This window comes from Erithacus rubecula (genome assembly GCF_903797595.1).
Source record: "Erithacus rubecula genome assembly, chromosome: 3".
Lineage (NCBI taxonomy): Eukaryota > Metazoa > Chordata > Aves > Passeriformes > Muscicapidae > Erithacus > Erithacus rubecula.
Window position 1 is genome coordinate 120,258,648 of NC_136689.1, and position 24,229 is coordinate 120,282,876.

The 24,229-nt window shown below is 40.5% G+C and overlaps 1 protein-coding gene across 2 annotated transcripts; it reads left to right on the top strand.

Annotated features, from left to right (window-relative positions):
- Nucleotides 1–394: 394 nt before the first annotated feature.
- ZBTB10 (zinc finger and BTB domain containing 10) lies at nucleotides 395–23,683 on the top strand. Of its 2 annotated transcripts, XM_079300667.1 has the most exons (6): nucleotides 395–1,454; nucleotides 8,395–9,292; nucleotides 17,700–17,843; nucleotides 17,880–17,909; nucleotides 19,843–20,018; nucleotides 22,429–22,866. In XM_079300667.1, the coding sequence occupies exons 1-6, from the start codon at nucleotides 531–533 to the stop codon at nucleotides 22,732–22,734; spliced, it is 2,478 nt and encodes an 825-aa protein (XP_079156793.1). In that variant the 5' UTR covers nucleotides 395–530; the 3' UTR covers nucleotides 22,735–22,866. The 2 variants fall into 2 exon arrangements, with proteins under 2 accessions (XP_079156793.1, XP_079156792.1); XM_079300666.1 differs by having other exon boundaries at nucleotides 17,700–17,909; nucleotides 22,429–23,683.
- The last annotated feature ends 546 nt before the right edge of the window (nucleotides 23,684–24,229 follow it).

Below are 24,229 nucleotides of genomic sequence, written 5' to 3' on the forward strand. Positions count from 1 at the left end.
CCGGGCCGCGGCCCCTCGGCGCGGGCAGATGCGGGGAAGGAAAGGACGGACGAAGGGGGTCGACCCCGTCCCCCCCCTTCACGCCCCACACTGGGCGGGGCGGGGCGGGGCGGGGCGGGCGGTGCGTGACGCGGCGCGGCCGCAGCGCGCACCCGCCCCCCGCCGCCCCCCCCTCCCTCCCTCCCTCCTGCCCGCCCCCCGCTCGCGCCCCCCCTCCCCTCCCCTCCCCTGCGGCGGCGGCGGCGGGCGGCGGCCGCGGTGCATTGTGGGCAGCCCGTTGTTCATTTGCCACCCGACCCGATCCGGGGCCTGTCGGGACGGAAGCGCCGCCGCCGCCGAGCGGGATCCATTGTGGGCAGCCCCGCGCCCGCCGCGATCCAGGCCGGACCCGGGGCAGCGGGGAGCGAGCGGCCGGACTTCGTTTCTCTCGGCCGCCGCCCCCGCACGGCAGCCGGGCGCCTCCTTCCTCCGCCCCGTTCCCGCGGCGGACGGAGCGCTCGGCCGGGCGGGGGGCGCGGGGCGCGCCCGCCATGTTCGCGGAGATAAACCGGCGGACGCTCGCGTTCCGCGGCGGCGGCCTCGTCACCCCTGCGGCGGCCGCCTCGGCGGCGGGGGCCGAGGCCTGGGAGCGGCAGGACCCCGAGGCGCTGAACGGGCGCGGGGCGGACGAGGAGGCGGAGCTGGAGGGGCTGGAGGCCGAGGAGCTGGAGGCCACCGCCGCCGAGGAGAAGGAGCTGCTGCTGCCCCAGGACGCGGCGTCGCCCCCCGCCGCCTCCGGCCCCATGTTCGCCGAGAGGAACCGCCGGACTCTGGCCTTCCGCGGCGGCGGGGGGCTCCTGGCCGCCCACCCCGCCGCCAACAATGGCTGCGAGGCCGCGGCCTGGCCGCGGAAGCACTTCAATGGGCGGGGGGCGGACGAGGAGATGGAGCTGGAGGGCGCGGAGGGACTGGAGACGGAGGGGCTGCTGGAGGGCAAGGAGCTGGTCCAGGACGGGGGCTCGCTGAGTGACAGCAGCGACGACGAGGAGGACGGCGAAGGGGGCAGCCTGGGCGACGGCAGCGGCGCCGAGGGCGGCAGCTGCAGCAGCAGCCGGCGGTCGGGGGGCGACGGCGGGGACGAGGCGGAGGGCAGCGGCGAGGGGGAGAGCATCCGGCACTTCCCGCTGGCCAGGCCCAAGTCCCTGCTGCAGAAGCTGCACATCTCCTTCCAGGGCTCCTGGCTCAAGGAGTTCCCGTGGCTCTACTACTGCCAGGAGACCGGCCTCATGTCCTGCGCCTGGTGCACCGCGGCCGCCGCCGCCGCTGCGCCCCCCGAGCTGATCATGTCCGGCGCGCCCCTGCCTGGGGGGCACGACGAGCTCTGCAAGGGCACCCGCAACTACAAGCGCACCCTGCTGCTGCGGCACCACCTCTCCGCCGAGCATCGCCTCAACGAGCCCGGCAGCGCCGAGCAGGTACGGCTCGGCACGGGACGGGGAGGGGGCGGCGGGGAGAGAGGGAGGGGCGGTCGCGGCCTCCCCTCTCGCATAGGTGAGGCTTTCCTGTGCTCACGTGTGTGAACTTCTTTAAATGGCTGCTCGTGGTTGTTGCTGCCCGGCGGGCAGGACGCGCCGCGCTGTTCTCGCTGGCCGCGTCCGGAGAGGGAGACGAGCCCCCTCTGGGATTTGGGGTGGCTCTCCCGCTGGATGTGGGCAGGCACACGAGCACAGCACAGTTGTTTGTTGCTGTCCTCCGTTCCCGTTATTCGTCCGGCGCTGGCGATGCCGCTTTCATTAGTTCGTCTGTGTATCTCGTCAAGATAAACCGGCGATGTGGGAAAAAAGTTGCGTACGAATCCCAGTGTCACAGCACTGATTTAAATACGCTCGTTACAACTTCCTCCTGCGGTACGGGCGGAGGGAGGGCAGTGTCCGGCCAGCGACCGCTTGTGAAATGGGGGCTCGGCGGCGTGAAATTGGAATCGCTCTGCCGTGCTGAGAGGTGTGGCCCCGGTGGACTAATCGGATAACTCCGTGTATTTAAGTTCTTCGCGCTGAAATCTTTTTTTCCCCGATTGCGTTGCTTTAGATTGAGTTGCTGAGCAATAAGTCTGCAATCGCTTAGTGTGTGTTTGAGATAAACATGTGGTTTCCTGAAAGCCGTGTTACTATGCCAGCGCTCCTCTAACGCTGTAGGAGTAGTGAAACTCTTCACGTTCCCCGCTGAACTTCAAATCACTGTGCTCCTTGGCTGCTTTCACGAATGAGGCTGGGCTTGTCCTCGAACATATGTGGATGAAAAGCCCCTAAACAATATTTGTGTTGAATCCGCAGCCTTTTCTCTTAGGGATGTCTGCGCTGCTAAAGTTCGCTCAGTCGCTTCGCTGGCGTTTAAACTTGTCTGCGGGCATTGGCTAGTGTTGCTTCAGGTTAGGCTATTAGCCGGAATTAATCGATTAGTCTCTCCATTTTTCTGCATTTAGAATTCAGTTTTAATTAAAACACCTACCTTGGATGGGTAGCTTTATTTGGAGTCTGAAATATAACGCGGTACTTAGATTGAGGTTATTACTAGAGCACTCTAAGGAGCTCGGGGTACCTTGGACAAGAGCTGCTAGTCAAATGTTAGGGCAGGATAGCAGGATTACAGGATGATTTATAAAACGTTAGGTGAACGATAGTTTTCTTAGAACTGCTTGGGAAATGTATGCACGTTTTATGTGAAGCTATTGCAGGACTGTGAGGGAAACCTGATGGTGCACAAATACCTGTTATCCAAAATATTTGTTTTGGATTTGCAAATGCAACATTCACCTTTAAGATGATTAAAACAACCTTTTCAGTGAGTGTCATTTTGTAGCAGCTACTGTTACAGATATTTGGTGGTAGTAGGTCATTTGACCAGTTTCCTTCAGTCTTCTGGGGTTTGCTGTTGACTCTGCAGGGTTTTAGCCAAACTTGCTTTCAATTAGTTGTTTCTAATTAAGAAACTTTCATTCTTAATTTCTTTTACTTCTTCATATCTTTGAAAATGTTCCCGTTTTGCATAATGCTATTGCAGCATGTTCCTTGCCATCTCGTTGCCTAGTTTCTGACTTTGAGTTGAATGATTACTCTGTAGAAGTCTGTTCTGTCACTGTGTAGTCTCCTGTGTTAATGGATGCTGCTAATTCCTGCCAGTCTTGGAAGCTTCTCTCACACTGTTTTAGTTGTATTTAAATAAAAGCTATTCCAAGCATTTTTTTCCCTACTCAGTTAACTTTTTTTTTTTTGTCCTCTTACCCTGAGTCTGTTGTAAAACTTAAATACTGGGAGGGTGGAAGGGAAGACAGAATATTGGCTTGTTATAACAGTAGCTTACAAGTTAATGTATGTATTTGAAGATTGTGTTTATTTGAATACCTTTCATTGTCATGGGAATATTTGTAAAAATGAGTCTCTGCTTTTATGCCACTGATAGTTTAAGAAAAAATATTTGTATTAACTGTGATAATAAATCAAACAGTAGGATAGATGAGTCAGTGGTTCTTCTGCACTGTACTAAAGACAAGGATGGGACAAAGGTAGCTGTAAAGAGTTGTTTTGGTTTGGTTTTTGGTTTGTTTTTAGTGGAAAACAGTGCTTTGTGCATCCCTCTGCAATTACATTTCAGTTAAAAACTTCTCATGAGGGAAGGAATTACAGTTTTTCAGGAGTCGGTGTAGTTTTCTTTGTGGCACACTTTCATGTTACGGTTGTTTTATCAAAAACCTGATTAAGAATCTCTGTTTTCTTTCCCTTCTATGTTTAATTTCCGTATCCTTTCATACTCTTAATGGCACTTGAATTTCTTTTGATACATATGTTTAAATTAATACCAAAACAATAGCTCCATTTTTTTCTAAATGCATGATACCAGATACTTGGAACAAAAGTAGGTAATTTGTACCCTGACCGTATTTCCAACGTACATAATGAGGCAGCAAAGCCGTTTAGATTTAATGAAACTTGGGAGAGATCTTTCAGCCTTTGTGTTAGAGACAGCACACATGTATTATGGACTTGACAAGCCTCAACTGCAGGGCATGTTTAGCAGCTGCTAATAAACATATGGCATAGTGCCATCACTCAGGCACAGAAAGGAAATTGTAGGTGTTAAGACAGTAAAGTGATGGAAATTTCTATAGGTCTGTTGGATATTATGCTCATGAAGAAGTGAGTGATGATTTCAGTTTATTTTTGGGATACATTTAATTTGGAATGCCAAAATACATCACAAGTGGTTGCAGCTGCTGTAATTCAAGGGTATTGAGCTGTCAGCTGATGCTTCTTTCTAAGACCAAATTCTTGAATCTTTCTAAAAGATTAAAAAAGTAATATTTTTAAGATTTAAAAATTTTAGTTTTTAAACTAATTTTTATTCACATTAAAGCTTAAGGAAATCTATAATCATCTTGAAACTGATGTTTTTTTAGAGAACACACTGTTGTGTTGCAAGAACCTTAAGAAATGGATTCTTACTGGGAAATCACAGCAAAATATATTAATTCTTTAATGAATTTGGGTCCATAAGATGTGGATTTATTGGCTGCTGGGGGTTCCTCCCCTCAAACCATCTTCTTTCTGGACATAATTTAAAGCTAAGCTTTGGAAATACTGCCAGAAAAGCTTTCTCCAGTCTAACAGGCATGTTGGTTTAAAGCAGAAGCTCTCTGAAAGGAGGAAGGCCTTTGATGTGTTATTTTTTCCATGTGAACTGGAATTGTTTGCATTATGTGAGCAGTGATGAATGGAAGTCATGCTTCAGATGTTAGAGTTACATTACAGTGTTCTAAGTTAACTTCTTGACTTACTCTTAGCAGAGCAAAGTTGTTGAGGAGGAAGCCAGGCCTCAGAGTAAAGACTACCACTTAGTGTATTTTCATGTAGTGTTTTTATCAAACCTCAAACTAATCAATTCGACATTAGGCAATTAATGAAATAATTTGAAATTGCTGAGTTGTCTGTGAGCGATGCTGTGTTTGTGCAGTGACAGTGCAGCTGATGGGACCATATTTTGCCATCATTTTCCTCTGTAGCTGCCCATGGTTAAGAAGATACTGATAGCTTACTTTTTTAGAAGATCTGTTTGCCAGGCTAAGAATTAATTTGAGGGCACAGGGAACTACTGTAAGCAAGATGTGGTAGAGGGGCAGGGATTCCAAAATGTGGCATAACTACTTTTCATGTGCATTCATCTGAGATGGAATCTGTGGTTAGATTGGTTTGAGTTTTTCGTAAGTCTTCCTGCCCCTCTCACTGGTCATCCTCCCAGAGTATGGTGATGGAACAGTAGGAGAAAGAAAACTAAACTTTTATTAGCAGTTTTTGATCATCTGTTTCTGATCCTATTCCTGTTAGCTTTTGGGCAAGTTTAATTAATGAATTATACATGTAAAATAATTTTTCTTTGTGTGTACTCAGAAAAGTCTGTTCAAAACTGAGCACAGTATTAGTTTTCTTAGCAGTCTGTTTTGTTACAGCACTTCTTAATCTCACCCACAGAGAGAAGATTTTGACCTAGAACACTGAAGATTCCACAATTTGAAATTAAATTGTGCTGACTTTTATTTCTTACTAGTCTTTATTAAAGATGAGGTGGTTTGGTGTTGAAGTAGCTTTAGTTGATGAAAATATGGGGTCTGTATCATGAAAATAGGATTGATATCTAAGTAAATATCATTAGTTTGTTGTTCTCATTGGGAAAACAAAACCCTTGTGATCATGTGTCAGGTAAGTAACAGATTTGGAAATACACTTTTTTTTGTCATTATTTTCTGCACCTTGCCTCCTGTTGAACTGTATTGTATTTTTTCTGTATCAATATCTGAATCTCTCAAAGTAATATCATTTTATTTTTCTCAAAATAAATATCAGTTCTGTCATACATAGACTTGATAGCTGCTCAGATGTCAGGACCTCATTTGATTGTGGCACTGGGGTTAACTGTTGTACCATCCCAGCAGTAAAACATTCGGTTTTAGTACTCCAGTTAGTTTTAGAAATGTTTATGCACCCAATTCTGTAAATCTATAATACTAATTAAAGCTGTTATAGTGATTGATCTCTCTCTCCAACACGCACCCATATAGCTTAGAAACAGGTTGCATAGTATCTCCTTTTTCCACTCAACCTTCTGGTCTGGTCACAACGAAGATTTCAGTCTTGTTTTTCTGTAGCACACTTGTGATCTGCAGCTCTTCCACATGCTAGCTTGTCCTGTTCTCAATAAACAAAAAATCCACATTGCAAATATCTATTTTTTTTTGTCACAGATTGATTGAGTGCTTATACTTGCTCAGTTAAAATGTAATCTATCTCCATTATTTAATCAGACATTTGTCAAAAGAAAAGAACTGCTGCGGGTTGTTTTTTAAATTTCATGCAGTGTTTAATTCAGAGAATGAAACTGGCAGCTATCATAACATCTACCTAACATTTACTATGTGAGGTGCAAGTCACTGATGATTGACGAGCATGACAACACTTTAGGGTACCGTAATTTTCATCTTAATCTGATCCAGTGTCAGTGTAATTGGTGTTTTGAAACTCTGCAGTGCTCTGTTGCTGAAGTGACAGGAAGCTAGTCCAGAACCAAAATCTGCTGAGAATTTAAGGGTGACAGCCTTAGCTGTCCCACATCTGGAGCAAACTGTTTCTCACTCTTGATCTGAGAGAGTACTTGGGGTGTGTCAGAAAGTTCACAGAAAATATTAAGATAAGGTTGGGCAAAGATCTGTGGCTTGTTTTCACATAAAAGCCTAATTGCTTTTGTTTCTTCCTCTTCAGTGAAGTAGTTTCTCTGAGAAGGGTAGGGATTCAGAAGCAACTTAAATGTGACAGCAAACTGAAGTTTCTGTACAGGCGATGCTGAAATGGCACAGTTTCTGTTTTGGTTATACTGGGCTGCATGTGCTGCTTATAGATGTAAATACTGTTTTAGATGTAGTTACAGCCTCAGTTATCAATTGAGATGAGTACTGATTCAATCCACTAATGCCTATGGGGTAGAAAGCAACATTTTAAATACATGTGGCTAGTTTCTGCCATAGTCCCAAACTAAGAGTAGTATTTTCCTGCAATGTGTATTTTAGCCCCAGCATAGCTTTTGGGCTCATAATAGTGCTAACATTACCTTCTTATACTGATTTTGACCTGTAACATTGAGGCCAGGTATGCTTTAATACTACCTCTAGCTCCCTAGTCAGTGAGATATTTTAAGAGATGAGAAAATAGTGATTTAGCTTGGAGCTATCCAGTTTTGAACTTTCCCTTTCGCTAGAAAATAAGAGAGAATCTTGGAGATCTAGTATGAAACAGACTGTCATTGTTGCTGCTCTTCTTGGCAGCATATGTCAACCCATGTAAGTATGGTCTCAAATATGCCAGTCTGTGCTTTCTGCTTTTTCCTAGCTTTTGCCTTGTAGCATCTCTGAATCATCTTTATCTAAACATGGGTTGGAAGTCTATGTGCACTAAAATCCAGTTCAGATCTTTTGACCTCTACCTGTCTGAACTAATCTTTAGTAATGAATTATATCTTGCTGTTGTATTGTCTGACAATATCAGGTTTTAGCAAAATTTTGAAGCTGTGTTTGAGATCACATCTTTAAGAGGTTATGCGTGTGTAATAAATATTGTGCCAGTGTCACCATTGGAAAGTTTGGGAGACTTATTTCAAGAAAGTCTTGGTTAAGTATTGTAATGGAACTTTAAGTCAGGGATTTTTTTTGTCCTCTGCAGTATTTTGTCTGCTTGTGATCTACTGTTTAATCCTAAACCTGCTGCAGTTAAAAAAGCAAAGAATAAATGCTTAATTTTTAAATATGTATAAGAAATATATTTGCTGTTGTATCTACTTTTGCAATGTGTTTTCTTTAAAACATTGAAGACAGAATGGGACATACAGACCTAATCTATGTATTCATATCTCAGCATGAAGAAAATGTTGAATCACTTATCAGGATTGTGCTAATTGTTTAAGTGGAGACTTCTGGGCAAGAAATAGGGATTTGATATATAAGAATCATCTAGTTAAATCTTTGGAAAAAGAGGCTTCTGAATCTTTAGTATATGTGGTTTAGGAATAAGTACTTCACACTCAACTTTGTATTTCCTTACTTTTGGCTGAAATTTCCCTTCCTTTGTCCTCAAGGGAAATCTACTAGTTCTGTTTGTTTCAAACTTGGGGGTGGAAGATGCAGAGTGAGAGCATGATTTTGTTTTCAGACATACCTTGTTAATGTCTGCCTTTGTGACCAGGAACATAAATAGCAAAAAATAGTTGGATTAAAATTATCTTCTTTAGTTTATTTTCATATCCTTATTATAGTGCTGAAGAACTAAGGAGAGCATTTATTAAGAGTTAATTATGTTTGTGCTGTTTTTTTAATTGCAGGAGGCAGAGTTACCGTCAGAACTGAATAATGAAGGATACTGTGATTTTAACAGCAGGCCAAATGAGAACTCTTACTGCTATCAGCTCCTGCAAGAGCTCAACGAGCAGAGGAAGAAAGGCATTCTTTGTGATGTTAATATTGTGGTGAGCGGGAAGGTCTTCAGAGCTCACAAGAACATCCTGGTTGCAGGCAGCCGCTTCTTTAAGACTCTCTATTGCTTTACAAACAAAGAAAACCGTAACCAAACCACTGTTACCTATTTAGACGTTGTTGCTGTTCAAGGTTTTTCTGTCATCTTGGACTTCTTATATTCTGGTAACCTCGTGCTTACGAGCCAAAACGCCATTGAAGTGATGTCGGTGGCCAGCTACCTTCAGATGACGGAGGTTGTCCAGTCCTGCCGCAACTTCATTAAAGATGCCTTAAACATAAGTATAAAATCAGAAGCTCCAGAGACTGTTGTAGTGGATTACAACAGACGATCTGTTAGTAGGGATGGTTTATCTCCAAGGGATCAAAAAGTTGCCAGCTTCTGGGCAACACGAAACCTTACCAACTTGGCAAGTAGCATAAAAACTGAGAATGATCCCTACCCTATTGATGAGGGCCAAATGGAAAGCTACCAAATGAATGACTGCAGTTGGGTCCAGGACAGCTCACCTGAAATGGCTGAAAATGATTCTCAAGGTGAGGGAAAAGTTTTCGTGTGGAATGACATGGGTGCACAGGGACAATCAGTTCAAGAACCTGGAAAAGCAAGAAGAAAAAACCAAACTGCAAAGAGGTTTATTTATAATATACCACCTAATACTGAAGAGAACTCTGGAGATTGCTCAGTGTTGCAACCATCAGTTCCATATCCAGAACAAGATTTGTCATTTATCAAAGAAGAAGCAGGTAAATATTGCTTAATGTCATTTATATAATTTGAAAATTAAAATATTGACTGAAGTGCCTGACTTCATTACTTTTGGGTTTTATTTTTTGAATTGTTATGCTCTATGAATGGTTAATGTGTGCACTTGAAGTACTGTTACTTACCTGCCTCATTTTTTGATGAATTAATAGTTCTGAATTTAAAGTTCTGAAAACCTGCTGCAATTTAGGAGCCAGGTTAGGGGTGGGTTTGAGACACAGCTGGAACAAAGTTGTTTAGATGTGTCTTGTTTCTACGTGCCTGTTTCAGACAAGGAGCTGAGTATGTCCTGTCTCCTCCAGGCCCTGCTGCGCTCCTGCCCGCGGGGCTGGGGACACAGGCGAGCTGTGCTGCTGCAGGGGGCACGGGCCACTGCAGGGTAGTGTGGGCTGGCACAGGAGACCTTCATGTGCTTAGTGAGTAGAGTGACACAACAGAGCAGCTCTGGAGAAGCAGCTGTGCTGAGGAGCACTTCTGCAAATGCTTCGGGGGCGTTACTTATCTCTGGTCTTCATCTCTGAACTCTGGGTAAAGCTCTGCTTTAGCTTTACTTGGGAGTGTGTGCTTGTGAAATGAATTTCCTGTACTTCTCTTACTGGCTAAGCTTTGTTAGACTGCACAGGATTCCTTCTGGCTGAACTAAGGATAGAAGATGTGTTTTAGGAACGTGAGGGTTGCTAATAGGCCTCAGGGCCACAGCACCAGGTTAGATCTAGCCTCAATTAAGCACTTTTAGCTGCAGATAGTGGGGGGGATGTTGTGTCCTCAGCAGCCACATAACAATCCTGCCTGTGCTGGGCTACACTACTTGCTCTAGTTGCAGTGCCCTGAAAAAAGGACAACAGAGGGTCTGGAGTAAGAGCCAAGGATGTGTGTATTAGCAAATACTAAATTTCTGATACAATTTAGCATGTGATTTCTGTTGATGATTTATATGGGGTAAATATTCAATGTCTTTTACTGATGGAAATACAGAGAATATGTCTACTGTATGATGGCACCAACAACAGATCTAAATAGTTGTTTGGATTCTGTGGAATTTTGTATGTCTGCTGTGAAAATGTTTTTGAGAAATAACGGAGGACATGGGCAGTGCAGTATATTTAGTACATGTTAATTTTTTTTTACAGAAGCACCAGTGTTTCCAGTAGCTTGTTATACTAAGGAATTTAATTACAAAATACATCAGTGTGGCATTTTGATGAAAATAGCTGTATTGGAGACAGAGTATACTGAATATGTGTTGCAATGTCTGTCCAAAACCATTGAAAGTTCTGTGACTGCAGAGGGAAGTTTATTTTACTGAGCTCTAAAATACTAGTCAACTAATGATCTCCTTGGTATTTTCAGAGCACAGCATATATGTTCCCAAGTGCATAATGACATTTTCTGACAGTACCAGAATTCTTTAGGAAGCCATATCTAATATTTTTGTAGTAATACCTTCACTTTTAGTAAGCTCTAGCATGCATATTGTTTGAAACAAGAGTGACTGAAGTAAGGCTTGGTATAGCTTACTTTTCACCCAATAGTCTCTTCAGCTTTTGGTATTCTTTCTCTTCTACTTGTGGCTCTCCTCCTTTGCTTTGCAGGTAATTGCACTCTTAAACACTCTTCTTTTAGCTGCTCCCTCTATGCCAAAGAAAAGGTGGAAGAGGGAGGAGTGGAGAGTTGGAAGAATGTCAAGAATGAGTTGTAGAGTAACCCGCAGGTTATACAATAACTTTTTAGTTTTGGATTAAATTTCTTGTGGGGATGAAAAACTACCAAAAATACTAGGTACTGAGAGGTAAAAATGCATAAGAAAATGTAATCTGAGATAGATAGATGGATACAAGACAATTCTATAAGATGAAGAATAAAGAATAGTAAATTCTTATGTTCAGAGCTAAAGGAGTGTTTTCTCCCATTGGTTGCTAAAAGGGAAACAATGGGCTTCTACTGTTAGGCTTTGTCATGTTCTGATGGGGATAACATCAGTGGTTATGAACTGTCAGTTACCTGCAGAGTGAATTTCTGTGCCCTTGATTTAGGTTTGGGTGGTGATTTTTATGATGGGAAATATATACTGTAGATACGGTGCAAGGGAAGCCTATTTAGGATCATTCCTCAGTACAAAAATTTATCCCTGAAGCCACTTCCTTGAATGCTCTAGTAAATGAGTTTTCCACTTGGGTACAGTTGGTAAGTATTAGATAATAAACAGTAAAAGTTTTCTGAAGCATCTGCTACCCCTCTTGTTCCAATAAAGCAAATATGTTAAACTGCTCCTTGTTGAACATGAGTTTTTCTACATGCATCCAATACGGATATGTCAGCTGCTTTTTCCTCTCACCCTGTGTTGCTAGTGAGTTTATATTTAACACCTTCTCTGTAAAAGTAGCATGCTGTTGAGCTTTAAAGGAACTTTAAAACAGTTAGGATGGGTTTGAAATTCCTTGTGCTGTCTTACATTTACTTACATTTTACGTAACTTTTCAAGACTTCTCCAGTTTCAGCTATATTAATTAAAGTGGCTGTTTAACTAAAACAGTGAATGTTACCACATATCTCAGTATTTTTCCTCCTAGTTATAATCTGCTAAAAAAGTCTTTTACTGTTGACAGCTATCATTCATCCTATAATTAACCATTTACCATGGTGAAAATAACCATGCAGACAGTCAGCGTATAGCAGCCAGTGTTACAATGTGTTACAAAAGTTTATAAAAGCTGAGTGAACATAATTCATTATATTCTTAATGTCCGTTCACAGGGTGATTTTTGTCAATTTTCATCACTTTTTTTGGGTATGTCTTTCATCTAGGCCTGTTTTTTGTTTGGTTGTGGCTTTTTTTTATACAAGTGTTCTATCCTCAGACTTCAGAACACAGCTGTGAAGTCCTGCTCATACTTTCTGGAACTGACAGTGTTGATTTTTAGGACACTTGCATGCAATATCTCAGTAACTTTATGAAGATACAAGTGTATGATTTGTTACTGTGATTTTCAGGCTAGATAATCCTATACTCTGGTGGAGGTGAGGGAAAGGATAACAAATACAGGATTAAAACAGCCCTTGGTGGAACAAGAGGATTCCTGACTGATTTTGTAGGGGGTTTTTAAGGAATTTAATTCAGCTTGCTGTAGAAACAATACTTTTCAGAGGGATACAAACAGCAGCTAAATCCACTTACAAAAGATGTAGTGCTGGTCCCAGCTTTTGTCATGATGCACGGGAGGAACATAACACAACTTGATTACAATAAAGGAAGGCATCTTTGTATTTGAAGAAATAAAGATTGATGGACCTATCAGGATATGTGTACATTTCTTGTAGGGATCAACTCCACTTGACTGTTACAAAAGAAAAGTACATTTTTCCTACTTTTCCATGGTACTATAACTCTCAGTCAGATTTTCTTTAGACCTCAAACTGATACCCCGATTAAAAGATTTAAGTTCCTTGGTGGATCTCTAACCACTTTATTTGCACTATTCCCTATATAGTCCAGTATTGAAGGTGGCAGAGGTTTTTAAAAGTCATCTGAAAACACTACAATAGCTGAGGGTCCACCTCTTCCCATTCATTAAATGTACCTCTCCCAGGGATCATCCCAAAGACAAGCTTTCATTTTCACAGTATGGTCTGTCGCTGAGCCTACAACTCTAAGCAATGTATATTTTGTGTATTACTGTTGTCAATTTGCCCTTCTTTTTTTTTTTTGTGAATGGGATGGGGAAGGAGGTTTTGTGGTGTCTTCTCTGCCTGAAAATCCCTTTGAGTCCCAGTGCAATTCATTGACTTATTAAAAAAATACCAGTCTGCAGTGCTGATTTTTTTATTTTTGAAATAGTGATAATGATGATAGTGTCTCCATAAATAAAAATGGTCCAGGAGAACAATTAACTCCCCTGCAAATAAATGGTCTGAATGAGGAAAGTTCTTTACTTGTGTTTTGCTGGTTGGAGGAAATAAGCAAAATAGCTTTCACTTTCTTGGGAAGGAATTTTTCAGGACAGGAATGATATTGAAGTTGAAAAGCAAGTGGATAATATACTTGGAATCAGTTGGTGGTCTTCTGTTTGGGGTAGTTGATGGTAAATCTGACTCCATAGTCATGGCAATATACCACTTTTTCATGAATGAAAAATAGTAAAAATTGAGAACAGTTGGGAGAAATAGAGTATGAGTGAGATTGTGTTGGCAAAATATCTTAAGTATGTCTGAGCCCTCTGTTGCAAGAGGCAGTTGAGGATTAGTGAGCAAAATAAGCCTTTTTAGAAGTAAATTTAAAGATGTGAGGAATACTCTGGCAACAAAGGGTGTGCAACATACTTTCTTTTCCCCACCTTCCTAGTACTCAGTCTTGGCAGTGCTGCTTCCTCTGTCCTGTTACCTAACATAAGCAACAAATCCAGCTCTAATGGCAATCCAGATTGTATCAGTAGATTACCACTGCTTTCTTTGCAATCCTTGAAAGCTATAGCCTTATCACTTATCCTGCCTACTTTCTGTCCTTTTAAATTAATTCAGATGAGCAGTCAGTGTCAAAAAATGTAATGAAAAATAGTATTTTTCTCTTACTTTGGCACTGTTTCCAGTGCTAGTATATGTCAAGAGAACAGTTAAATTTGCTACAAACTGCTGTATCTAATGAAAGGTTTTGTATCTTTTCCCTCAGTGCTTCATATGTGTGTGTCCTCTTCTATAATGACCAGTTCAATGGCTTCTGTCATGGAGCTACTCATTATTTCCCGTATAATTCCTACTTAGTAATGTATCTTTTTCTGCCCCCCAAATCAGCATATTTCTAGTTGCAGAAAAAGAGGGAAACTTGTCAAACTACGGATGTTTCTGGCTTAGACATGTTTTCTCCTTCTGGTGGTGCACGCCTACCTCTTGCCTTCAAAATGGAAAATCATTGTATCTGTCTTCTGGTTATCCTTTTTCCTGAGAACAAATGCAATAGAACATGAAATCCTTTCACAGTGTTTTTGATAGCTTTTGTTAGTGCTGTAAAAGCGACGCAACCACTTCATTTTATTTCACACAGTCCTTATCTCTTCTCAAATCAACATAGTGTGAATTTTAGCACTGATGGTTAATCAGCTTTTTATTCTGTTTTATCTCTTATTATTTTGGCTTTGCTTGTTGACTTTTATTAAAGATCAGATTATTGATGGCCTTTTATCCATGCAGGCTACAAGAATGGGTGTTTGAGATTAATTGATATTTGGATTATTAATTTACACCTCTTAGAAATCAACTAAAGTGTAAAAAGATAACCTTCGATCAGAGACAAATTGTGGTCAGGTAGCTTGGTCTGGAGCCACAGAATATTATGGCTTCTAATTAGCTTTTTTTTTCCCCCCCAAAGATGTCTTACCTGTCTGTACTTTCCCCCTTTGCACCCCTTCCCCAGTCTATCAGTATGGCTGCATCCGTAGTTGCTTTCAGCCTCCTATCAAGAGGCTATAATCTGGCTTTAAGTTGACCAGAGAAGGTTAGATGATGATTGTGTCTAGTTTTGCAATCAAGTCTCAGAGGGCAGTAGTCGGGATGAGAGGAGAAATGGGAGAAGATTTTATGAACCACCGGGGTCTGTAAATATGTTACATTCTGGAAACTTCCCTGCCTGTGGGCTCTATCCAGCTGGGGGAGGTAGTAGAGGCTAGGAATTGCACTTCCAGCTTCCAGTCTGTGTGTAATTCTAGTCTATCCTGTATGGATGTGCAATTAGACACTAAAGATGCCTTTTTCATGGTTTTGTTTTGAACACATAAAATGTGTGCTTAATCTGGAAAGCAGGTTTTCTAGGTCAACGAATTATTCTAAGAATAAGCATTAGGTTAATTATTATCTACTTAGTCATGTATACAGGGACTGAAGCATGTGTAGCAACCTCTTATCTCTTGTGGTATCTGTGCTGGTGTGCTTTCATGTTATAGTGGATCTTCTCTTCCAGTTGGAGTTTGAAAGATTTAGTAGCTACTACCTACACTAGTTGACAGCTCTTAAATCTGTTTGGCTCTCTGCTGAGTTTTGGGCTAAGATCTCGAACTATGCAGGGGTTTGATCTCATAAGTTCCCTCAAACTTAAATGCCAGCTGTGTACATAAATGTTCCTAGTGAAATGTAGTTTGTGTCCTCTTAAATACAGAAGAATTGTCAAAGTGACAGTGTTATAAAATGTGTTCAGCTTGGTCCATCTCTTACCTATGGTCAGTCTTTCTTGTATGCTTGTTCTGAAGGAAGCTGTACAATAGTGCCTGTATGCAGCATAAATGTTACATCTTTGTGCAGTAAAGGCTTAGGTCAGTTGATATTACAGATATTCTATTAAATATATTTTATTATATTTTAAAAATATTTTATTATGGACTGACCTTCTACTGTTCAGCTACATTCTGCTACAGTTCTAGTCCAGGGAAAAATTTATAAAGACAGGATCTAATATTTTAAACATTGTAAAAGTAGGTTGTATTTTTTTTCCTCTGCTAGATCCAGAAGCTGGCTATAATTTGGAGGCTTTTAGCCTTAAAATAAAGTTATCTTTCCTCTTACCCAGACTGTTCAACACTGCTTCCTCACTAATCCTTTCTTATGTATTACAGAAGGAAGTCTTATTCCTCACCTCAAAGGAATGTGTAGTTGGCATGTCTATAGGGTATCTGTGTTCTATTCCTTGAGCTGTTGAGATGCCATTGCTGGAGTCCATCACTCCATATTAGTATAAGGAGTTCTTTCCTCTTTTGGACATAACAGAAGTTATGTCAGTAATTAAAATTAGAGTCAGTAATTGAAAAAGTTTTCCTCACTGCTTTATGTTTCTTGAGGGAGGTTTATTCCCTTCCTTTTTTATAGCAAAATAGGTAGTTTGAGGTAAAATACTGCTGTTTCTCTTCTTCATTCACTCAAGATCTGATTTTTAAAAGCTCTAGTAGAATGCCTAGTTTTAGCAGTCATGACCCAGCTTTGTTCTTTGCCATTGTCTAATGGATAGGATAGAATTATAAGTTTCCTTCTTGTTAAGTGATATCCTTTTGAACTGTTATCTTACATTGCTGCCAACAGTAATGCTACCTGAACAGTAAATGAAACTACTGTATGTGTCTCATGATGTGGGCATTTGTAATCTGTACTTTTTTTCCAGTAAAAATGCAAGTTGAAAGTGTTTAAATATGCAGCTTGCCACTACCTGCATGAAATTCTGGTTTAGCCTAACAAAATTTCCTTACCCAAAAAAATCCTTAGAATGAACAGTGTAGGAATAAAAAGAGGTCTTTGGACTGTTAAAATGTAGGCTTCAGGCTTGAAAGCAAGATTACATCTCCTCAAGACTTCTCACAGTGGTGACATTGGGAATCCAGTGTGAGGACCCAACTACCATCTAGAGAAATAAAAGGAAATCTGCCAGTTTCCACTGCAGTTTGTTTATTTTACAACTGTTTGCCTGTGAGGAAAGTAAGGGATTTATGAGTTCATGTTTTCCAGCAAACTCCTGTCTTGGGGATTGGGGTGAACATTGATTTGCACTTTTGCCAGAAGAGCTTTTGCCCAACAAATATGATTTTGTCGAATTCTTAGTGCAGCTTTATTGTGTACTATTTATAGTTCTCTGTGCTCTGTGACTCTATGTTCACTGATGCAATTCTTCCTTGTTATAAGGTAAGGAATTAAACAAGCAAAGATTGTTTTAAGGCATTGCTCACATCTGAATGGTTTTATTTTTTTAAAGAGGAAAAAAAAGGATACAAAGCAACATGAACTGCAGAAGATCTTGTCTTTAGAGCAAATGTAAATATGCAAACTAGTCTTTTAAGCTGTTGTATTCCAAGTAATTATGGTCTCTTGATGTGGTTCTGGAGTAATGGAGCTGATTAGTCACAAATGGATTTAGACATAGCTGTAGGATCCTTTATATAAATAAAGGTATTTAAAGCACTATATATCACAGAGATATTTTAAGGCAATAAAAAAACCCCCCCATGCCTCTAGTAGAAAATAGTCACTTTTGTACCAGCTAGACTGGTGAAGTCACTGCGTGAAGCAGTTCTAGAGAGAATCCAATGGAAAACCTTTCAGACCGCTCATGATGATAGGGAGGGAATACGTATCCTTAACGTTCAAGTCCCGTAGTATGGAAAAGGCTTTGAATTTTTCTCAGGATGGGAAGAAGAAATGGTGCTGTGGAGAGTAGTTCAAGGGTCTAGTTTCCTTGAAATTAGGAATGCAGTTATTTCTTGTTTGAGTATTGAATGCTATGTGAGAACACACTATAATTACTCTTTTAAGGTTAGAAACTTTTTTGTCATAGTTTAAAAAGGATATATATATTTTGCTAAACAGATAGATTGATGACTGATTAGAATCCAGGAAGCTAAAGTAAGAATGTGTCTTTAATAGCTACTTCAAGTGACTTCAAGTATGGACTGTTGCCGGGTACTTCAAATGACTTCAAGTACGGATTGCTGCCGGGTACTTCAAGTGACTTCAAGTATGGGCTGCTACCGGGTACTTCAAGTGACTTCAAGTATGGGCTGCTACCGGGTACTTCAAGTGATTTTAAGTATGGATTGCTGCCAGAATCTTGGCCAAAAGACGCTTGGGAAAATGGTAAGTGTATCTGATAGAGAGTAGGTTGGGTTTCTTTTCCTCTGGTAGGGGTTCTTGATCCTTAGTGTCACTGCTTGTAATATTTGATTCATTCATTTGAAGGGTTATGAGATTACTTCATCTTCTTCCGTGTCATTTGTCTTTTTGGATAATGTACTTCCTTGGAGGGAGGAAAAGGAATTCAAATGTATGGAAGAGTAAAAACAGAATGCGATTTGTATCAGTTCTTGTATTGTGACTGATTGTGAAAGGTACTGAGGTCTTTAATAACCTGATAGCTGCCCCTGCCTTTACTAAGCTAAATACAGATAAATGGCCTTTGAAAACTTGGGTGGTGAAGATAAGGAATTAAGTATAATTTTGAAAGGAAATTTAGCATGTGTCTTACTATTAAAACTAAAAACTTGATTAGAATAAAAGCTTTTAGTTTAGTGCAGCTGCAATTAAGCCTTCTTCTGTCTGTCCAAGCAAGCAATTATCTGTAATTATTTTTCTGTCTGAAAACATGCTGAGAACACCACCATGTCTAAAACATCTAAAATAATTGTTGCTAGTTCCTTACAATAAAGTCTTTAGTAAAAACAAGATATCAAGTACTGGGTAATAGTAATGCTTACCTCTTCTCTTTAACTTTGAGTTATTACTGAGATGTGGCTTATGGTTTATTTTCAATATTTTAGGATTTACAATAAAAGAAATTTGGTCATTAGAAGGTGAGATTTGCTAGCAGTCAAGAAATTAGAACAGGTCTGCCTATTCTTAAACCATGAAATTCCCATATGTACTACAACCCTGGTGTGTGTGTATAGGACTTGCTTTTCTTCATGTAATCTATTATGTGACACTATGCTGACATTCAGCTCACATGAGTGCTCCAATATGCAAAATGTGACTGTTTGCAAAATGGAACTTCTGTGTTAAGATGGATTTAGAAGCTCAAAGGAGACAACCCTAGATACAGGCCTGCGAGCGTGTGCACGGGCCGCGGAATCACTTATGTTTTCTTCCTGCCAGCCTGAGCATTAGAAACTCTTGCACATAATCATGTAGCCTTAGCCAGTGCTTTATGAATGCTTCTAGATGGCTATGATTGTGTTCATAAATTCTCACATGTAGCAAGTTGAGTCAGTATGCTATTATCTAAGTCATCCTTGTATTTCTGTGTGGCCTTGTGCATGTCATACAATCCTGTGTTGTTCCTTTTCACACAGTAATAGGCAGCAGTATTAAACCTGTTTTGCATATATCCTTTGAGCAAACTGTATAAAGAGTTCTCCATCATAAGGAATAAGTGAGATATTGCTACTTCCAGAAGATTTTTCTGCTGTTTTTATTTTTTTCTGCTGTTAGATCAGAGTAGAAAATAGGTAAAATCTGAACCACTATCTTCCTTTCTGAGAATTTTGGAATTTGGCTGCTTCTTAGTGTCCTATTCCTTTTGTCCTTAGTGTTCTATTCCTTTTCAATATGAATTCCTACTTAGTTACACTTTCTTTTTATTGATTTGTCAAGTCAGATCTTGGTAGACATTTCCTGCATGTAATTCCAAGTACAATACTAGGAGAGAAGATTGTGACTGTCTAAATAAATGATGCAGAGTTAGAGTTTCTGATCCAGAAGAAAGTTTTTTCTGGTATGACTGATGTCTAGGAAAATGGAATATTGGTAAATTGTAGTTAACTTACTTCAATTCATGAAATAAGGTTTCTGTGGTAAAAATGCCTTGGTTACAAGTAGGTAGTAGAATAGTGCATGCAGAATTTAGCAGCAGTTGTGATTTCTGCAGACAGGCATTGTCCTGATTTGTCTGATGAAAAGTCACGTGTTTTAATTTATTGTTATGTCACCTGTTTATTTTTGTGCACCAGGCAGAACATATCTAAATATTTTTGTCTTTCATCATCTTTTCTCCCTATGGCTTCTTATCTTGTAGGTGATTCCTCTGCTTTAATCATGAACAAATTGAAGTGTCCACACTGTAATTATGTAGCCAAATACAGAAGAACACTAAAGAGACACTTGCTCATTCACACAGGCGTGAGATCTTTCAGTTGTGACATCTGTGGGAAGCTGTTTACACGAAGAGAGCATGTAAAGAGACATTCCTTGGTAGGTAATCTCTCATGTTTATGTATGCACTTGTACAAGTGGGGCTGTATGGGGTTTTTCAGGTGTTTCAATAGTTGGAACAAACTGTTCTCTGATTTGACATAATGTAATTTGTCATATTTTATTCTAAAATGGATGAAGTTAAACATTTCTTGGATAACTGTGCCTCTTGTTTTCTTAACGGAAAATGCAGTGTCAATGAACACAGTAATTTCAAGATTATTTTGAAAGTGATGAGATAAAAGGATGCAGTGTATATAAGTATTCTATAGATAAGAAAAAGCAGTTTTGTCTTAGCTTTACTGCAGTAGAATGGCAAATCTTGGTCTATAATGCTGCATCACCCTTTTCTGTGAGGGCACACTGTTGATCCAGCAATTGCACGATATCTTGGGTAGTTCTAAGATGTTTATTTCACAGCTAGACAAAGCTATAGTATAGTGTCTGCTTTGAGATAAGGAAAGAATGAAAAATACCTGATGCAGAAAGTAAACATCTGCCTGACTTGCATTCTGCTAGTACCATAACCAGCAGTTCAGTTTACCTTGTCTTGTGCACATTGCATAGCTCAGGATTTGATTTGAGTACTTGTTTATCTGAGGATCCAGACAAAGTATTACCTGTCTTGGGTATTTTGTCGGTACTTTGTATCTAGTCTATACAGAAACTAAGACTTCATTATAATATATACTATATAAAATCCAAGGTGGATAAGTAATAAAAACAAGATCATGTTGGTGGTGAGAAAATAATTCCTGCGAACTGTGATTTTTAAAAATGCCCTCAATTTTGCAAGATCTTTTGTAGATAGAAAAGGTTAGTACATGGAGTGGGGTAAATTGCACTTCTCCAAGGTGCTGCACCTGGTCTGGGGCCACTCTCAGTATCTTTCCAGGCTGTTGGATGAACAGGTTGAGAGCAGCCCTGCTGGGAAGGATTGGGGGTGCTGGTGGGTGAGGCAGGACATGAGCTGCCAGTGTGCTCTCTCATCCCAGAAAAGCTAATGGATCCTGGGCTGCATCAAAAGCAGTGTGGCCAGCAGGGTGAGGAAGGGCATTCTGCCCCACCTGGAGCACTGCATCCAGCTCTGGGGTTCTGAAAACAGGAAGGACATAGAACTGTTGGAACTACTCCAGAGGAGGACTGTGGAAATGATTGGAGCGGTGGAGCATCTCTCATGTGAAGAAAGGCTGAGAAAATTGGGACATTATTGCCTCATGGATGGCCTCTGTGGCTCACCAGAGAAGAAAGCAACAGTGGGAGTTAGTTGGTCTGGTAGGAAGAGTAGAGTTCTGGGACTCCAGTTTTCTGTCCTGCAGTGTCTGACCAGGACTTGTAGCTGAAGACTTTTTTTCTCCTTCAGGAAAGGAGATGAAGGCAGACAGTCTGAAAATAGCTGTGGACTGAGCTCAGTGCAGTTCTGTGCTTAACTGAAGTGTTGTTTCCCTGATGAAGTCAGAACACTTTTTTTTTTGTTTTTGTTTTTTCCCTATGGTTTTTCATGGTTTTATCCCTCCCTTCCCCTTTCATTTCAACAAACCTCAAATGTTCTGCCTTGTGTGAAGTATTACAATGAGTCTAGAGGCTGAGGAAAGCACTGTATCAGTTGTACAGATTATACAGCAAAGTTGAAGTAACTATTTGTATAATTTCTTTTTCTCCTTATCTGGGTGGTAATTTCTTTTATCTAAAATTGTAACATTTTCAATGGGACTTCAAAGGAGATATTTAAGCACATAATTGTAATCTGTTGTGGAAACACCAAGATAGAACAAGGAAGTCTTCAACTTAATTTTTTCACAGATAATAACTAATATAAGTGGTTGTTAAATCCAATTACTTGTACAAGCAACATACTTCCAAATTCAAAATCAGAATTTATGGTTAGTCAACAGCAGCTTTCTAATTTTACACAGACTCAAATACAGGACCAAAAAAATTACCTTAGGGACCTGGAAAGTTGATGTTGGTTTTAATTGTGTTGGGAGGGCAAAGTCATGGAATAATTTTGCTCTTTGAATTCTTGAATTCAGCAACTCTTGCTTGTTCTTAATATTTCTAGGATTTAAAAATGTAAAAAGCATTTTTCTAAACGAGTTATCTTGTGTGCAGTGTAAGAGTTTGCACTGCTGTCATGGCTTCTGAGCCTTTTACTGTACCCTGTAGAGTCATGAACTGACCAATCAATTCAGAACAGGTAACCTGCTGAGCTCCAAAGAGATGGTTTGTTTGTGGGTAGTAGCTCATATCTGTTGAGGAACACATAAATAATCCCCAGTAGTCCTTCCTTACTCTGAACAATGTGGGATGTCTTTTGGAAAACTATTGTTGTTACTAATAATTTTCTAGTACTATATGCAAATGTAACCTGATATGCCTATATTCAACTGTTAAAATTTCTCTTCCACAGGTGCATAAAAAGGATAAAAAGTATAAGTGTATGGTGTGTAAGAAGATTTTCATGCTAGCAGCCAGCGTTGGAATAAGACACGGATCACGACGTTACGGAGTTTGTGTAGACTGTGCAGATAAATCTCAGCCTGGAGGGCAAGAGGGAGCAGACCAGGTGCAGGACACAGATTTCCCTCGGGATGAGGAATACGAAGAAAATGAAGTGGGAGAAGGCGATGAGGAGCTGGGTGATGATGTAGAAGAACAGAATGACCAGTCTCGATGGGATGAAGGCGGGGAAGTCTGTATGCCTTTAGATGACTGACAGAGCATATGACTTCAGGGTGCTGCAAATGGACACTATGGATTGACTGTTTGGATTTTTGGACTGAAGGCTTGCGAAATATGGTACAGGCTGGATGGTAGTTACATTGCTGTGAAAATGTAGGGTCAAAGCCTTATAGCAAAAAAAAGGATTATTAATTTTTTTATGATATTTGCACAGGACTGTACAGCATACAACCGTTTGGTTGAATTATACAGAGTCCTCACATCTACAGTCAGTTATCAAAAGAAAAATGTATTTTTTATTATTTATAGGCTATAGCTACTTGGGTTCTATTCAGACATAGTAGTAACTGTAATTATGTTACACATTCATGTATCTGTTAACATGAATGAAGAAAATTGCAACTTGGTATGGAAATACAAAGACAGCTTTCCCAAATCCACTGTACTTTTGTCAGTGAGTCAGTGAAGCTAATTTGGGCTAGTGGCTCATTTTCCACAAGCATGTCTTTGCCATACAAACCTTACCTCTCCCGTAATCTGATAGGTGAAAGCCAATCATTTAAATACGTGTCACAGATATTGCCAACACTGTATTGAAATTTGGTTGAAAACTTTTGGCTCTGTGCTGGCAGGTGCTATGGGTGATAAGCACTGGAGAAGTTGCTAATGGCATTAATTTAGTGTCTGTTTTTAAAGAAGGTTGTTATTGATTCATTGGTTTCAAAATGATAATGCAAATGAAATGACCAGTAATGAAATGAAAATAATAGACTGATCAGAGCATGGGTAACTCTTCTGCCACTTGTCAAAAGAGACAGTCATGCTAAGAGGTATCTATCTGATGTAATGATGTTTCTTCCCTCTTCTAAGGCCCCCCCTTCTCTCAAAATTTTTCGGTTTCCCTGGTGTATACCTCAGTCCCACAGAATAAAAATGCAAGGAATGGAGAAAGTGTCATATTAAAACAACTTTTTGGTCAATAATTTATTTGTCCGTTTTTTGGCTATTTACGTGATGTGAATTGGACACTAGGCTATTGTGCCCATCGTTCATCATTGAACACAAACTATTTTTTATTCTTTTGTACTTCATGGGTTGTTGTTAGTATTTAATATAAACAAATTACATTTAACTTGCTCATTTGCTGGAATTTTTTTAAAGAAAAACAAAAAGTCCAAAGCAAAATAATGCTCTTTGAGTTGTCTACTTTTCCCTATGCTCTTTGTTTCAGATTTTCTAGGAGACATTGAAACTTGAATTGTCATAGCCATGTAGTGTTTTGTTGGGGTTTTTTTTTTTGTTTTTTTGGGGTTGGTTTTTTAGTTGTTGGTGGTTTTTTTGGTTTTTTTTTGTTTTGGTTTTTTGGGTGTTTTTTTGTTTTTCCTAAGCTTGTAATGTTGTACCAATGATTTCAGGCCCCTTTGATAGGGAGGGGAGGGCATTACAACTTCACCTTAAACTCTGTGTTGGCTAGCCTAAGGCAAGTGAATTCAGGCAATCATTGGAACAATAAGTCTGATGTACTATTA